The 15,580-nt window shown below is 41.7% G+C and overlaps 1 protein-coding gene across 1 annotated transcript in view; it reads left to right on the top strand.

The window, feature by feature from the left end:
• The first annotated feature begins 477 nt into the window (after nt 1–477).
• Nucleotides 478–15,580, top strand: part of YWHAQ (tyrosine 3-monooxygenase/tryptophan 5-monooxygenase activation protein theta) — a 34,354-nt gene continuing 19,251 nt past the window's right edge. The window contains exons 1-2 of the mRNA XM_036750204.1: nt 478–810; nt 1,840–2,269. Coding sequence (XP_036606099.1) covers nt 1,976–2,269 — 294 coding nt within the window. The 5' untranslated portion in view covers nt 478–810; nt 1,840–1,975. The remainder of the gene's footprint in view (nt 811–1,839; nt 2,270–15,580) is intronic.

A 15,580-nucleotide genomic window follows, 5' to 3' on the forward strand; every position in this document is an offset into this window, starting at 1 on the left:
CTCTCAAGCCATTTTGCTCCGGTTTTCCGGTAACTAATTGCCTTTATAACACCGATGTGATTATTTCTAATTCGCAGCCCTAATCGCATTCTTATGTGGGGCGGATGGGCTAGGGGCAGGGTGGATTTAGCAGCACTGAGCTCGGGTAGCCTTTGTCAAGATTAAGGAAGGGTGGGCGGAAAGGAGCTTTGGCGACAAAGCCACCGATTATGTCATCTCATCCCAAAGCTGCACAGCAGAAGTCCAGCCGTAGCTGCCCCGGGGCCTGCTGTTGCTGCAGTGGAGCCACACGATCCAATGCAGCAATGGCAGCAGCAGCAAAAGCACACGTTAGCCTCCCCGGGTAGAAGTCCCGAGAGCCTAACTCGGTCTCGTGCCGCACCCAGGTCGGCTGAGAGAAGGGGGGGGAGGGTTGTAACTGCATTGCTATGGCAACGGTGACGTGATTTTACCCTGGATCTAATTGGAGGAAACCCCGTGGCCGAAGCCGCAGCCTACCCGCCAACCAAACTTGCGGGGCCTGACCCACCCTCCTTCCCTCCACTCCTTCCCCACCCTACCCCACCCCGCCCACTCCCCCTTCCACCCCCCCTCCTCCTTCCGCGCGCTCTAGCTCCATTGGTCAGCAGCTGGAGGGGAGGCGGAACGGGCAGCGGAATGGTCGCGCCGCATTGGGCTGCCGCGGGCAGTGGGCTTGCCTCCGCCGCCGCCCGCCTCTCAGCGCTTGGGGGTAGGGTGAGACGGGGAGGCTCCTTCGCCAAAGCCTAAAGCGGATCAAAGTAGGGGCGATCGGAGGCGGTGAAGGTGAAGGTGAGAGCTGGGGGGCGGGAGTGGTCGCCCACGGCCCGGACCCTCCTCCGGGTCTCCCTCCGTGGGGAGGGGTGGCCGAGGCCGGAGGGGAGGTCAGGGAGTATCCTCTGGGTCTCCTCGGGAGGGGAGGGGAGGTGGCGAGTGGGGGTGGGGTGCGGCACTAACCGCCACCGCATCCATTTTGTGCTTCCTGGAAGGGAGCTGAGACCGAGACGAGCTTGGGGCCGGGACTCGGGGGGGCCCCCCGAGGTAGCAGCGTGACCGTTCTTTTCCCGCCTCCCCGCGGGCGGGGCGTCCCGGCCCAGCCTCGGTGTCAGGGAGAGTGGCCGCCGCCCCGGACCCGACCCGTCCCGGTCCGCTCGCCCGCCTGCACGCGTGTTGTTCCCCGCCCCCTCCCTCGGCCCGCCCTTCCATCCTCCCGTTGCCGCCTTCTGCCCTCCTCCCTAGTCTTCAATTCAACCCCTAAAGCATTAGTTCGGGCCCCGAGCTCGGCTAGGGGGATACAAAGGCGGCCCCTGCCTTCGGGGAGCCCCCCTTCCGCCCATCCTCACGTCCCTCCTTCCCCCGGCCTCGTTCTCCTCGCGTCTGCTTTTCGGGGCAGCCCGTCGGGTAGGTCCGGGGAGCTCGCCCCCTTCTTACGCCCGAGAAGGGTGGGGCCGGAGCCCGGGAGATGTCGGGGGTTTCCCGTCGCTGGGCCCCCCAGTAGCTCGGAGCGGTCTGGGTCACCCCCCGCCCTTCCCTCCGGCCCCTCCTCCCTAGGTGCTCGGGCGGTGGGTGTGGCCGGGGTGGGCTGGGGTGGGCGGTGCTTCGGTTACCGGCCCGAGGAGGGGGCTGGGAAGGCGCTGCGGAGACAAAAGGCGGCCGGAGCAGCCCCAGGTTGGGTGCCCGAGGTGCTGGGCGGGGTGGAGGACGTAGCGTCTTACTCGGTCGCCTCCTTCCCTTCCCTCATCTCCCGCTCCTCCTTTTGCCTCTCTCCTATCTCCTTCGTCCTTTCCCGTCCCTTGTCTCCCCGGCCCCTCCACCTTTTAGGCTTTCGAGGACTCTGCCTGATCGGAGTTGATTGTCTCCTGCCCCCACCCTCGGTCCTGCTTCTCCCTCTCTCCGGAGCCCTGTTGTTTCCGCCGCCTCTGCCACTGCCCCCACTCCCACCCGAAACCTTTCCACTATGGAGAAGACCGAGATGATCCAGAAGGCCAAGTTGGCCGAGCAGGCCGAGCGCTATGACGACATGGCCACCTGCATGAAGGCGGTGACCGAGCAGGGGGCCGAGCTCTCCAACGAGGAGCGCAACCTGCTCTCGGTGGCCTACAAGAACGTGGTCGGCGGGCGAAGGTCAGCCTGGAGGGTCATTTCCAGCATCGAGCAGAAAACTGACACCACTGACAAGAAGATGCAGCTGGTCAAGGACTACCGGGAGAAAGTGGAATGTGAGCTAAGATCCATTTGCACCACTGTCCTGGTGAGTCCTGGCTCCCCTAGTTAAAAGGGGGTTGGGGGGTAGGGGAGAAGAGGGATGGTTATAAGCCAGGTCTGATCATCTTGCCCGATGCCCATTCCCAAAATGAGAAATATAGGTACCACCTTCTTAAGGGAAGGTGGAATCCTGCATCATTTGACCCTTAACAAAGTACTTTTGCTGGTGAATTTGGAATTTTTGCTGAGTGGCTCATTTCTGGTTCCCCAGTATATTTCCCTACCTAAGACTCAAATTGCTTTTTAATGAGCAAATCTTTTTACAATATACTTTTCCTTAGTGGAAAAGATTTTAAAACCGTCAGGAATCATCACGTGTCTAAATGACTCGCTGGTTTGGTAGAATCTAAACCAAATACATGCCCATTAAAACAAATAAGCAGGATTTTTATTAAAATAATGTAAAAATAAATATAAAAGCCCACCACCCAAGCCTGATACTTACGAGTTTTCCAATTTAATCTAAAAGTCTCCAAGTGGGGCTTGAAGATTTTCCTCTGAAGTAGAGACCTTTCAGATACAGAAGGTTCACAGTTTTAGGTTCTTATATGTCTTGAGGAGAAGGAATAACTTTGGCACAATTTGCAAATTCTAAAATACATTTCAGCACAATTTGCAAATGCAGAATACGAACACTAGCTTTTTTGATGGGGGAGAAGTTGACTTGTACAGCACAAAAAGACACAATTGTGATATAGAATTTTCTACTTTCAAACTGTACACTTTATTAAAGGAATCTAAAGTTTTGCTATTGATGCATTTTAGGAATTATAAAAACTTAATTTTAAGGTTCAGCAAACCTGGAAAAAGCACAATTAATGGCAAGGAAGCAAAGCAACTAATTTCATTTTGAGTAGTATCAGTTCTGAGAGTTTACTAACATTTTCCTGCATTTGCCTTAGTTTAACTGTGATCTGCTAAAATGGAATCATTTCTGGCAAGCAGTAGGTAAGGGAAGTTTTCCAAGCTTTTAAACTGTTCTGCCTTAGTAAGGGTGGATATGTTGGGTGGAGTGGGTGACTACTGTGATTCAGCCTTGTTACTGACAGATAACATTTTTAGCTTTGTCATTGCATGTATAGAATTTTACTCTTGATCTGTAAGGTATGTTTTTAAGTTAATATAATATTACATATTAGAAAGTTCTTAGCTTCTAGCCTAGGTCATCTATTGTATTAGTTCTCTTAAAGCATTTGTGCATGGCAATTCTTATTTCAGGAGTAGAAAAGAAAAATGGTGTTTTTCCCCTAAGATGTCTGCTAATTTGTGAGGCTAAATCAATAAGCTATTTAGCTTTATTTTTTACACATTTGATTTTGTGTTTAATGCTTTTGGTTTGTTTTTTCATTACCTTAACCAGTGTTTAATACATGTACTTTTTCTAAGCAAAGATGAGAGTGGACATCAAGTGCATCCACTAATGCTTGTTAAAACTAGGTGCGGGCATCAACTGAGTACTTTAAGAACTGTGTCTGCTCTGATGTGTGACAGTAGCACTGGTTTTGGACTTAGAAGATTGGTCTTAGCTCTTCTGTTTGCTAAGCTATATGAACTTCATCAAATCACTTTACCTTGCTGGGCCTCCAGTTCCTAATCTATAAAATGAAGGCATTGAACTAAATGATTAATTCCTGGCACTTGGTAGGTATTATAAATAATTGTTGATTGAGGTTCCTTCTACCGCTAATAACCTACAGACACTATTTTTGAGGTTATAGCACATTTCTACCACTTTCTTATGATCTTACTCAGAAGGTTGAGACAATGCTCTTGAGGAAATTTTCCGAGGTAGGCCTATGTCTCCTATGTAGCTCTTGAAATTTTGATACTTAAGAGTTGGGGGGAAGGACACTGGACTTGGAATCAGAAGACAGAAGCCTTGGGTTTGATTGGTACCGGACTTAATAATGCCAACTTTAGATACATTATTTTGTCTTTGTAAGCCTCAGTTTCTTTATCTGTAAATTGAAGGCTTGTCTCACAGGATTGTTTTTGAGGAAAAACTCTGAATCCAATACGAATATTTGAGTGTGAACTTTTTTGAGGAGTGGTCATGAGTAATTAGAATGGGGTTGTGCATATGTTCCTCATTTATGCTTATTGATGGATTAGTGTGATTTGAGGTAACCTTTGAAAGAGAGGCAAGAGTCTTAAATCAATTAGTTTTGTAGTGTAATAGTTTTATGTACTCAGTCCTGGGGAGAAGGCCTGGAGTTGAAGGAAAGGATTAGAGGCAGTCTAGAGAATTGACACTGAGAACCCAAAAAAGTATATAATGAGTTACAGTAGCTGGGTTTGTAAAGATATTAGTGACTTAATTGGGAACTGGTTAAGATATTTATGGAGGAACATGGACATCTTTCATTGCAGTAGTTTAGAAGTAACTATTAAATGTAGTATATATAAGCTGATTGATGAGAAGCAGACTAATAATCAAGATGTTAGTGGTTAGTTAGGCTAGGAGAGATTTACATCAAGGATATGGGAGAAGTAACATTAAGATGGTTGTAAGATTCTATGCATGAAAAAGGTGAAATGGAGGATCCTTTCAGTATGATCTAGAAGGTGATCATAGTGTTTATTATAGTATGAGGGAAGTCTTCAGTGTCTATAAAATGAGATAACTGAATTAGATCATAGGATTTAGAACTGGAAGGATCTTAAAGAACAGTTTCCTCATCTGAAAAAATGAGGGACTGTACTGGTTAAATCTCTACATCCTTTCTGAGGTTCTTGGTTCCGATGGTAACCGAAATATTGTGACTGCTCAAAAAATGCTCCCATTTGAGCAAGCATAGTCCAGGTTAAGGAGGAATAGAAGTAAGCTGACATGAGGTTAGTGAAGTGTCTCCTAGAATTAGTGCAAGGTCATTGAAAGATTTGCTGAAATGGATTGTAGTCAATGTGAAGTAGTTGAAGATGAATAGATATAGAATAGATTAGGATGAAATCAGTTGGTAAAATGGTATATATAATTTAAGGAATTAAAGGAGTCCATTTAGAGTGAAGTGATGAGAAGGCCTTGGATTTGTTCATTTGTTGCTGGAGGAGATCACAACCAAGCTATCTAACCTCAATAAGGCCTTCACTTTAGCCCTTTCTAAATCTACTTTTATCCCAGTTCCACAAATCTGGCTATTCCAGAAGCTTCTCTCCTCAAACTTCCCATACTCTCCTCTCCCCTCAACAGAAGGCTTCTAAAACTCATACTTTATTGAGAAAATAAAAGCTATTTCCTTTCAGCCCTCTTTTATCCTATTGTGCAACTCAAAACTCCTTGACATTAACCACATGCTCCTTTATTCCAGTCTTTGAAAAGATATCTCTTCTCACCACGGCCAACCCCTCTACTCATTCCCCAGTCCCATCCTTTCCCTTTACAAATAGACCCTTAAAATTATCCTCTCTTTTATATTCAAAATCATCTGAATTCTTCTCTTTACACTGGCCATCCTATCCTGTACCTGGAATGCACTCCTTTCTCACTTGTATGCCTTAGAATCCCTACCTTCCTCAAGTTACACCTTCTGCATGAAGCCCTTCTTTATCCTCCTCCCCCCTTTCAAAGTCCCCGGTTCTTAGTGCCTTTCATCCAAAATTATCTTGTCTCTATTTTGTATATATTCTGGTTTCTTACCTGGCTATAAGCTCCTCTAAAGCACCTGTCTCCTCTAAAGCAGTGTCTTAGCACCTGGTACCAATGTGGTGCTTAATATAAATGCTTGTTGATTGCCTACCAGTATGCCCGGGTCCCTTTCTTAAATCTTCAATTGACCATAACATCTTAAGCTGTGATCCTTTATTTTGCTTCTCTTTGACAAGCCAAACTCCTAGAGAAAGCTTTCTATTCTCATAGTGCCTACTTCTTCTCTTCTTCCTTTTTAGCTCCTTGCATTTTAGCTTCCAGCTTCATCACCCAAATGAAATTACCCTCTCAAAGACTACCAGTGATTCCTTAATAGACAAATCTAACCCTTCTTGACTTCTCTTGATCCTAGTAACTACCCTCTTTCCTCTCGGATAATCTCTCCTGGGCACTCCTCAGTCTCTTGTTGGATGAGTATTGTCTTGGCCTCCTGGCTGTGGGTAGACCTTGAGGCTTTGTCCTAGATCCCACTCTAACATCTCATTGGTTCCCCTGGGTTAATTATCTCTATTGAAATGGCCCCCACATCTGTGCATCTAGCTCTTAGTCTCCTAAACTCTCTTTCTACATTGTTGTTCTGTTGTTTCAGTGTATTCAACTTTGCATGATCCCATTTGGGGTTTTCTTGGCAAAGATACTGGCATGGTTTGCCATTTCATTCTCCAGCTCATTTACAGATGAGGAACTGAGGCAAATAGGGTTAGGTAACCTCAGGGTCACTAGTAAAGTGTCTAAGGCTGGATTTGAACTCATGAAGATGAATATTACTGATTCCAAGCCCAGTGTGCTATCTACTGTGCCACCTAGCTGCCCTCTATCCTACATTACCAACTGCCTATTAGAGCTTTGCTACTTCCCTTCAAGGTACCACCATTCTTTTACCAGTCACCCAGATTACAACCTCAGAGTAAACTTCTACTCCTCACTCTTCCCTCATCTCACATGTAAAATCAGTTGCCAAGTCTCATTTGATTCTGTGTCCACAGCATCTCTCTCATCTGTTCCCTTATCTCCAGTCGCATGTCCATCACCCTAGTTCGGACACTTATCACCACACTTAAAGTATTGCAGTAACTTCCCAATTGGTCTCCTTGCATCCAGTTTTTTACTTTTTCTGTTCCATCTTCCACACCTGACAAAGTTTTGTCCTTAAAACACACCTCAATGTGTCTCTCCCCTGGATCAGAAAGCTCCAGTGACTCCCCCACTACCTCTAGAGTAAAATATAAATTCCTCTAGCGTTTAAAGCCCTTCACGCTCTGGCTGCTGCTCTGTGGTCCAGCCATACTGACCTATTTGCTGTTATTCACAGATGATATTCCATCTTTTCACCTTTGATTCTTAGAAGGAAGCTTCTTTCAAAGCTCTGCTCAAGTGCCACCTCCTACATGATGCCTTTCCTGATCCCCCTCCAATCACTCTAATTCTTTTGGGTTTTTTTTCTTATATGTGTACATGTTTTTCCCACTGAAAGTAAACCTTAAAGGCTTCAGTTGACTAACAGGTAATAGACAATAAGTACTTTTTAACTTAAGGTTTTAGTCTGAGATGGTCCATCCAGCATTTTTTTTGTTTGATTGGATAAGATCAGTTGGTAAAATGGCAAATAAGATTTCCAGAATTAAATTAAAAGGAGTCAGTTTGAGGGGTGTGGTAAAGAGACGAGAGGATCTTGAATTTGTTCACTAAGGACAAATGAGAAACATCAAAAGGTTTGGGAACAAGATTACCATCCACATTTTGGAAATTCAGAACCCTGCAGTTGGGTGCTTCTAAAATTCCTTTAAGTCAGTGACTTAGAATCTGAATACCTAGAGCCTTTGTCTTCTGAAATATATTGCCTGTACCCTGTTTTGAGAAGCCTTTTCATTCTGAGTAGATTGAATTCATTGCAACTGGAATTCATTCTGATTTTCAGTATATTCAATACATTATGGTTTAATGAAAAATCAGTAGGTAGGATAAACTGTTCATGTGATTCATGTTGCCCAAGTTTAATAAGCAATTCATATAGACAAACATTAAAATACAACCATACAAAACAGTTTAAAGGTTATGTTAAACTTGATAATTCACAGACCTCTGATTTTAAAAATCTGATTTTGTTGACTTAAAATAACTTCTGTGTAATAGGATACTTGAAGAAGGTTAATTTGGTTCAATCAGAATCCCAAATCAATAATGATCTTGAAATAGAACCATTCTATCATTCTTGAAGATTGGTAGATTTCAGTATGATCTGGCGGTTTTGTATCTCAAAAGTATATTTTGTTAAGGATAACACACTGAAATAATAAAGAATCTTACCTCCAGAATTTTGGAGGGAAAGGATACTAATTAGTGGGATTGACAACAATATTCTAATACTATAGTTCACACTGTGTGCAAAGCACAACAGTAGCAAATAAAAGCCACTTGGCCATTGGTTTTTTATATTTTTAAGCTCCTTGGAGCAAGACTTCATTCTTTGTCATCCTAATATATAGCTTGGTATTACACTTTACAGGCGTGCGAAGTGTCGGTTGGTATAATCAAAGTGGATGACACTCAGTTATACTGAACTTTTGTATTGTCTACTGGATCTTTGCTGGCATTTTAGCCTTTTGTATTGTTTTTAATAGAACCTCTTTAATCACTATTGTTTGTGTTCTGTCATACATCCCTGCTGTACAAACTTTTTAAAATGTCATATTTCAGCACAGGTGCAAACATTGTCCTTTGTCTTGTTTGTTTTGTTTGTTTTTTAAACAGAAAGTCACAGGTTGACCAAAAGCACAACTAATGGACCAAGTGTCTTGTCTGACCAAGAGTTCATTAGCAGTTTAAATTTGTAGATTGTCTGGAAGGTCATGAAGATACAGAAGAACACAAACAGAGTAGTGAAAAATGTAGCTATGCTGGAACCAATTCCATTGTGTGGAAATCTTTGTATGTCTGTCTTGGACCCCTAAATAAAGAAGTTTAACTATAATGAGAACTAGAAAAGCCCCCTTGTAGTGTAGTTTCACCTAGAAGATGACCCTAGAACTAAAGCATGGATCCCCTCCTATGAAGGTATTATAGTGATTGTACCGTGTACTTGTGACTGATGGTGGCTTGTACTTCTGTTGAGAAAATTATTTAGTCAAGATGTGTACTTGGTCACATTAATTCTTTAAAATTACCATAAAAATCAGTGGGACATAATGGGTTGAGGGTGGATCTTAGTAGTCAGGAAAAACTGAGTTCAAGTTCTGTCTCTGCTACTGTTGTTCTGGTCAATTTCATCCTGCCAAATCTCTAAACCAGATCATGGGTTATGGAGGAGCTGCAGACTTTTATCAGGTCCACCCCGTCTCCAACTGGTTCAGTCCCATGTCCCCCACCTCCCCCCAAAAAACATCGCATGATGGCAAACGTGTACCCAGTGCTAATTTCCCAAAAGAGCCAAATTCTTTTGGCAATAAAAAAGGTGGTAAAGTATGAGTCTGTGGTTCTACAGCATTCCTTTCTTAGCTGTGGATCTTAAGAGGTTAGATTCAAGAACAAAATGAAGTTTCTCCAGTTGTTTTGATCAGAATTCCTATAGCTAAGTTCAATACTGGCAGTCTACTGAATGCTTTAATAAGAACATAGGATGTAAGGTTTCTTGGCGAGCCTCCTTTACTGTGTGGAAATGACCGTGGATTTTCAAAGGCTATATTATTAGGGCTCAAGCTCTAGCAGGTCCTATCAGACATCTGTTTGAGGGTTAGCCTAAATAAATTTTAAAAGGCTTTATCACCAAAATGTTAGCAACCTATTGCCATGCCACCACTCTGCCTGTACTGTAGCACCTTCTTTCATCTGGGAACTCAGTTTCCTACTCCTGGGACTGGGTACTGGGTGTGGCCAATCAGGGAAAAGATTGCCTGCACCTGTCTCCTGCTGGCTCTAGAAAAGCCCCGGAGTGATAATTGATATATCAATTGAATAATCATGCCTTTTCTGGAGCCCATCAGATCTGAAGTAGGAGGAAAGTTTTGGCCTTAGGCACCACTAAAAGATGAAGACTTGAGATTGTTTCCTTCAATCGCATATCCACCCCTCCGAGACAGGATTCCAAGAAGGAGTATTTCAGTATAAAACCAATCTTCACCTGAGGATCATCGCCCAATTTACTTATCAGGGCGCCACACAGCATTGTTACTTGTCTCTTTCAATCTTCCCTCTCCCCACCCCCACCCCCCACTCGAGAACTCTTTCTCCCTCCATCCTTGTGTCTTCATCTGTCTCTCATATTTTCTTTCATTTGCTCTGTCCTTCCTCTCCTTCACTCCCCTCATCACTCTCTCTTTCCTTCCCTGCCTTCTTTCTCCTCTGTCCTGTATTTCCCTCCCTCCTCATTTCCTTCAGGTGAGCTTTGCAAGCATTAACCTTATTTTGACCAGACCCAGATACCACTTCCCCTTCTGAAACACTCCTCCCTTGCTACCACTTCTTCTATTAGAGTTTGGGGGGGCTACATTGCTCCTTGAGGACAAAGATTCTCTTGCTTATATTTCCCCCTGTCCCCAGCACTTGGTACAATGCCTATCACGGTGCCTTCACATTTTATTCATTCAATTTGGTGTGTGCTTTTTTGATTTGCTTATTTTTATCACTATAAGGCTATCTCGATCTTTACTGTTAAGAGACTACCACTGCTGAATGTCATGGATCTGTCGGATATCTTTTGAAATTTATGATGTAACATTAATTAGATTTGTGGAAGTGTCTTCTGGAAGGGTATGCCATAATAGATGCCTTGAACTGCTGCAAATACTGTGGAAAAAATGTAGTGAACTAATGATTGTCCAAGTTTGAAGTCATATGAAAACTTGATGGGGAAAGTTGTTAGTACCAACTTAGAAATGACCACCTAATTGAAGGCATAGACAAAAGCCTACGTCTTAGAGAACTCATACTTTTCCAGTGGTGTCAGTATGGATGCAGTGTGTTAGGTTGCTTCTGTCGATAGTCATGTTCTACAGGTTCCTGTCTTGTGGCACATATTACTACTACCTTCCTAATGAGTTATTATGGTAATGGGTAAGCACAAAGCGCTTTCCTTCCTGTGCAGATGCCATTCCATGTTAAAGAAAATGTATAGGGTGGGGAGATTGTGATGGATTGTGATGATTTGGCTGGGGAGGGGAAAGGGTTAACCAAAGGGGATGGGTGAATGAAGGTCCCTCTTACACCCTATTTTTCGGGAAACTGGTAAGGGCAAAAATATTTTTGTTTTCTCATACTGTGTAGCATTATCCCAGTTTCCCTCCTACTCCTGAATCTTAAGAACAGTGAACTAGAATCATCACTTAATTGATAATATGGAAGAAAAGTATATGTGTACAGTCTTTTGATGCTGAAGTATGTAAGACAGTGATGTTAAACTCAAATAGAAATGAATCCTTGCAGGCTGCGTATTGACTTAGAATACCACAAATAAACATTGTCTGTGTTGTATTGTATTTTTATTTATTTTATTAAACATTTTCCAATTATATTTTTATCTGGGCCACCCAGAGGTTCACGCTCTGGTGTAAGGGGCTTTTTTTTTTTTTCTGGTTATGTTCACAGATAAAATATCTTCCTCAGATTAGTTACATTCATTTCTGTTTTTCTATCTAAGTAAGTAGTTTTCCATGTTCCCTTTGTTACCTTTGGACCTTTCCTATAGTTGGATTTATTCAGGATGTGTGGTTCAATTCAGAAACATTTCTTAATTGACCACGATGTTCAAGGTAATCGTGCTAAGAGTAGTACAAAGACGAAAATAAAAGTCCTTACCCTCAAGAAGCTTACATTTTCCTGGGGGAAGGTGGCTTATATTGGTTAACACTTTCTAGGATTCACTTATTAGTTGATTTTCATTTCAAGAGAAAGAGATGGTTTCTATTTTTCTCGATAGCTTTCCAATAACCTTCCATTAGCTTTTCTATAGATCTCACTTAGCACCTAAAAATAGGGAAATAATACTGCAAGCAATAGAACCATGTCATTGAAGATTTTATGTAGTTTGATTTAGTATTTAATATAATTTTATTCTAAAGTCTTAGGATATTTTTAAATAGTCTAATTTCTTTAATCTGGAAAACTATTCCACCTCAATCCCTTACCTAGGAATGGTGACCTGATTCACTTTCTATTTGTTTTTCTCAAGTAGTTTTATAGGTGGAAGGGTTTTTTGTTTGTATATTTTTGTTTTTTGCCCAAAGCAACTTATGAAGATTATCCACTTGGGCATATATGTTCATGGGGCCTGCATCAATGAAGGGAATACCCACAATGATGAAATCACCGATCCTTGAAAAACTGAAGTATATTACTTGATAAGTAAGTTTGTGGATTTAGAGCTGGAAGGAACTTAGAAGTTATCTGGTTTAACTGCTCTTTATAGAAAGGGAAACTGAGGATTGGGAGATTAAGTGATTTGCCCAAGGTCACACAGCAAAACTATGATTTGGCCCCATGTGCCCTGACCATGAATCCAGTGTTCTTTCCATTGTATATCATAGCCTCCTATCCTAGTTAATGCCAATTATAACTAGTTTATCAGATGTTCTGAACTACTGGCATAGTATTGCTTCCACATTTTTCTGTAGGAATAAACTTTCCAGATACTTTTCTTGTGTAGTGTCTCTCTTGATTCTGGCTGGCTAGTGTTGGAAAAGTTCTCTGATTATCTCTAACCTTTATCTCTTGACTATTTGAAGTCATGTTGCAGAAACTATGCTTAGTCCTTCTGCTTAGGCATGATTAAGAGTCCAGAAATGTTCATAAACTTAATATGGGCCTGTCGATAATGCCAAGGAAATTTAACTTTAGTAGTTGTTAGAAGAGTTCTGGAGATAGATCTTTACAGAGACAATTTTAAAAAGGATTGTAGAACAAATATAAAAGTTACAAAGGATTAGAAAGAGAAAAACCGGGTTTATGTAGAGTTATAAAAATGTCTTCTGGAGTGTGGTCTGACAGATTTTTGGGGGGAGAGGTGAGAAGGGGAACACAGTTCCAGTGTCTAATTTTTTTTTAATAACTATTGACCATTGGAATTGCAGTGTGGCTATTTGAGGCCAAAGCAAAATATTTTTAGAGCTTTACCGCCCTGTGTACAAAGAACAGATTCAAGGTGGAGGAACTAGTGTGAAAAGTAGATGATGAATATGTTCAGTAGTGGTGGTGGCGGTGGCATAATAACTTATCACCAAAAAGGAAACTTTGATTACAGTAAACTGTTGTATTTTGCATCTGGTAGAATGCTTTCATTTGTAATTCTGTGATTAAGAGTTACTTAGTAATTCTTAATGTTGAGTTAGCTATCACAATCTAATCCAATTTGTGCATTATAAAGAATGGTGATCTTTTGAAAGTTTGAATAATTCACAGGACATGGTAGTGAAGAGTAAATGAGGCCTTTTTCTTACTTTTTGTAGTACCTGAATTTCTCTGACTAAAAGTTGAAAGAAGTGGAATGAATGTTCTTAATTACAAATACCAGAAGATATCCAGTGCCTTATTTATCTTTCTGGGAAGTAGGTAGCTTATCAGAATGTATGTGAGGACTTTCCAGAAAAAAGCTTGTTTCAGTCGTCAGAGCTGCTTCCTCCTCCCTATCAGTAGATCGTAAACCTCAGATTAAACCACAGGCTTAATAGTATTATATAATATTTCAGCACCTATTAAGTTTTAATTGTACTCAACCAATTGAATACTTTTCTATACAGTAGTATTCTTTTCTGGTCTATTACAAACCAAGAATTTCACCTCCCTATACTTCCCTACATGAACCCTGTTGCTTTAGCTAAACCAGACTATTTGGAATTCCTTTTTCTTCCCCAGTCTCCACCTATCAAATCCTGCTAGCCCTTTAAGGTTTGGATCAAATGGCAACTTAGCTATGAAAACTTGTATATTTTTTTTCTCCTAACCCCTGTATCCAACCACATGATTCCTGGTGGTCTGCATTGTATTACGACTTTGTTTGTCTTACGTCCCCACTAGATTCGTTCATCAGAGATTTAATGCAAGGTACATCATTAATAATTAGATCGTGATAAGTTAGATTAGGAAGGCCTCTGCCACTTAAAGCTTTTCTGTCCCTAAGCAAGCCGCTTCACCTGTTCATTCCCTTAAGTTATAAGCATAGGCATGCCCTACTGTTGACCGTTGTTGGCATTGCCCTGCAAGACACCTTTTTAGGTATTATCAGACACTACTGTTAAGACCTGAGTTACAGTAAATGTTGTGGAGTTTTGGGTCTAATAAAGAACTTAAAGGATGTACACAATTAACTAGTTGAAATGTGAAATTGCAAAAAAGTACAGGGTGCTATATGAGTTCAGAGGAAGGAAAGAGATTTTCTCATTTGGTGTATTGTAAACTCCTTAAGTACAGAGACTGTGTCTTACTCATCTCTGCTTCCTTCCTAGTTCTTTCAACATGACAGACATTCAAATATTTGTTAAATCGGTGAGATAGTGTAGCACTTGTGAGAAGATACGTATTAAGCATTCCAGTTAATGGACCCAAGACTGTATGTCCATGCATAAAAATCTCCAAGCCCAATGGAGAGTACTTTCCCCTCTACTCATTACTGAAGTTAAAACTAGAAAATATTTGTGCCATTGGCATAATTTAATAAAGCTTCTTTATTAACTTAGGTTTGCTTAGGCTTATTTTTTGTCTCTTAGGAATTAATGTATCAAACTCTTGGAATGATTAAAGAAACAAGAAACGGAAGAGCAGTTTGAGAGAAACACTTTTTACAGAAAAATATAGCGAAACTTAAATTTTTTTAGAATTTTTTCTCTTCAGTCTTATGTGGCTACCACCTCTGGAAGATATCTTTTTAAAGCTTATTCTTTTAGTTGATTAGCCACAGCTAGTAATTCCTGTTTAGTTAATAAATACCTTGAGGATCTGTGATTTCATTGTTCAGGCATTCCTTCATTAATGCAGATTGAAATACTTCTGTTACTTAGTATAAGGTCTTCGGAAGTTGCAGGGACGTAAGTATTCCGTTGCCATCCCAGTAACCTAGCGATGAGATCTTTCAGATTTAGGTAAGCTGATTCTATGACAGAAAACATGCAGGTCATCACAGGGCCGGTATACAAAGCTTTTCAAACTTTGTAGCACCTGCCAGAAGCTGTATGACTGGCTTCATTTTTGTGAACCTTGGGCCACTTCCGCATCATGATGATGCCTCAGAGGAGGATTTTATTTCGTCTTTCAAACTCAGTTTTATGAGCCTGGCTCTAGAATCTTGAATTGGAAGGAGTCTCAGGAGTTCCTTAATACAACCTGTAGACTCCTTCCCTAATTATATTTGGATTTTTCACTCTTGATTTACACACATATACATACCCATATTTTTTTAAACTGATGTGATTTCACTGGTATAGTTAACTACCTGGTTTGCAAATTAGAATCCTATTGAGTTGCCTTGGGCACTGAGAGGTTAAGTGAGTTGCCTAGTCTCACAGCCAGAATATGTCGGAGGTAGAATTTGTACCAGTGCCTTGCTGACCTGGAGACCAGTGTCTGTCAGTGAGGCTACATTGCTTCTCCTGGTAGGACTGCCTTAGTTGATGAGAACTAGAAAAAATCCTGGCAGTCAGTTTCCGACAAAAATACTAGCTATGTGAC

This window comes from Trichosurus vulpecula, chromosome 3, assembly GCF_011100635.1.
Source record: "Trichosurus vulpecula isolate mTriVul1 chromosome 3, mTriVul1.pri, whole genome shotgun sequence".
Classification (NCBI taxonomy): domain Eukaryota; kingdom Metazoa; phylum Chordata; class Mammalia; order Diprotodontia; family Phalangeridae; genus Trichosurus; species Trichosurus vulpecula.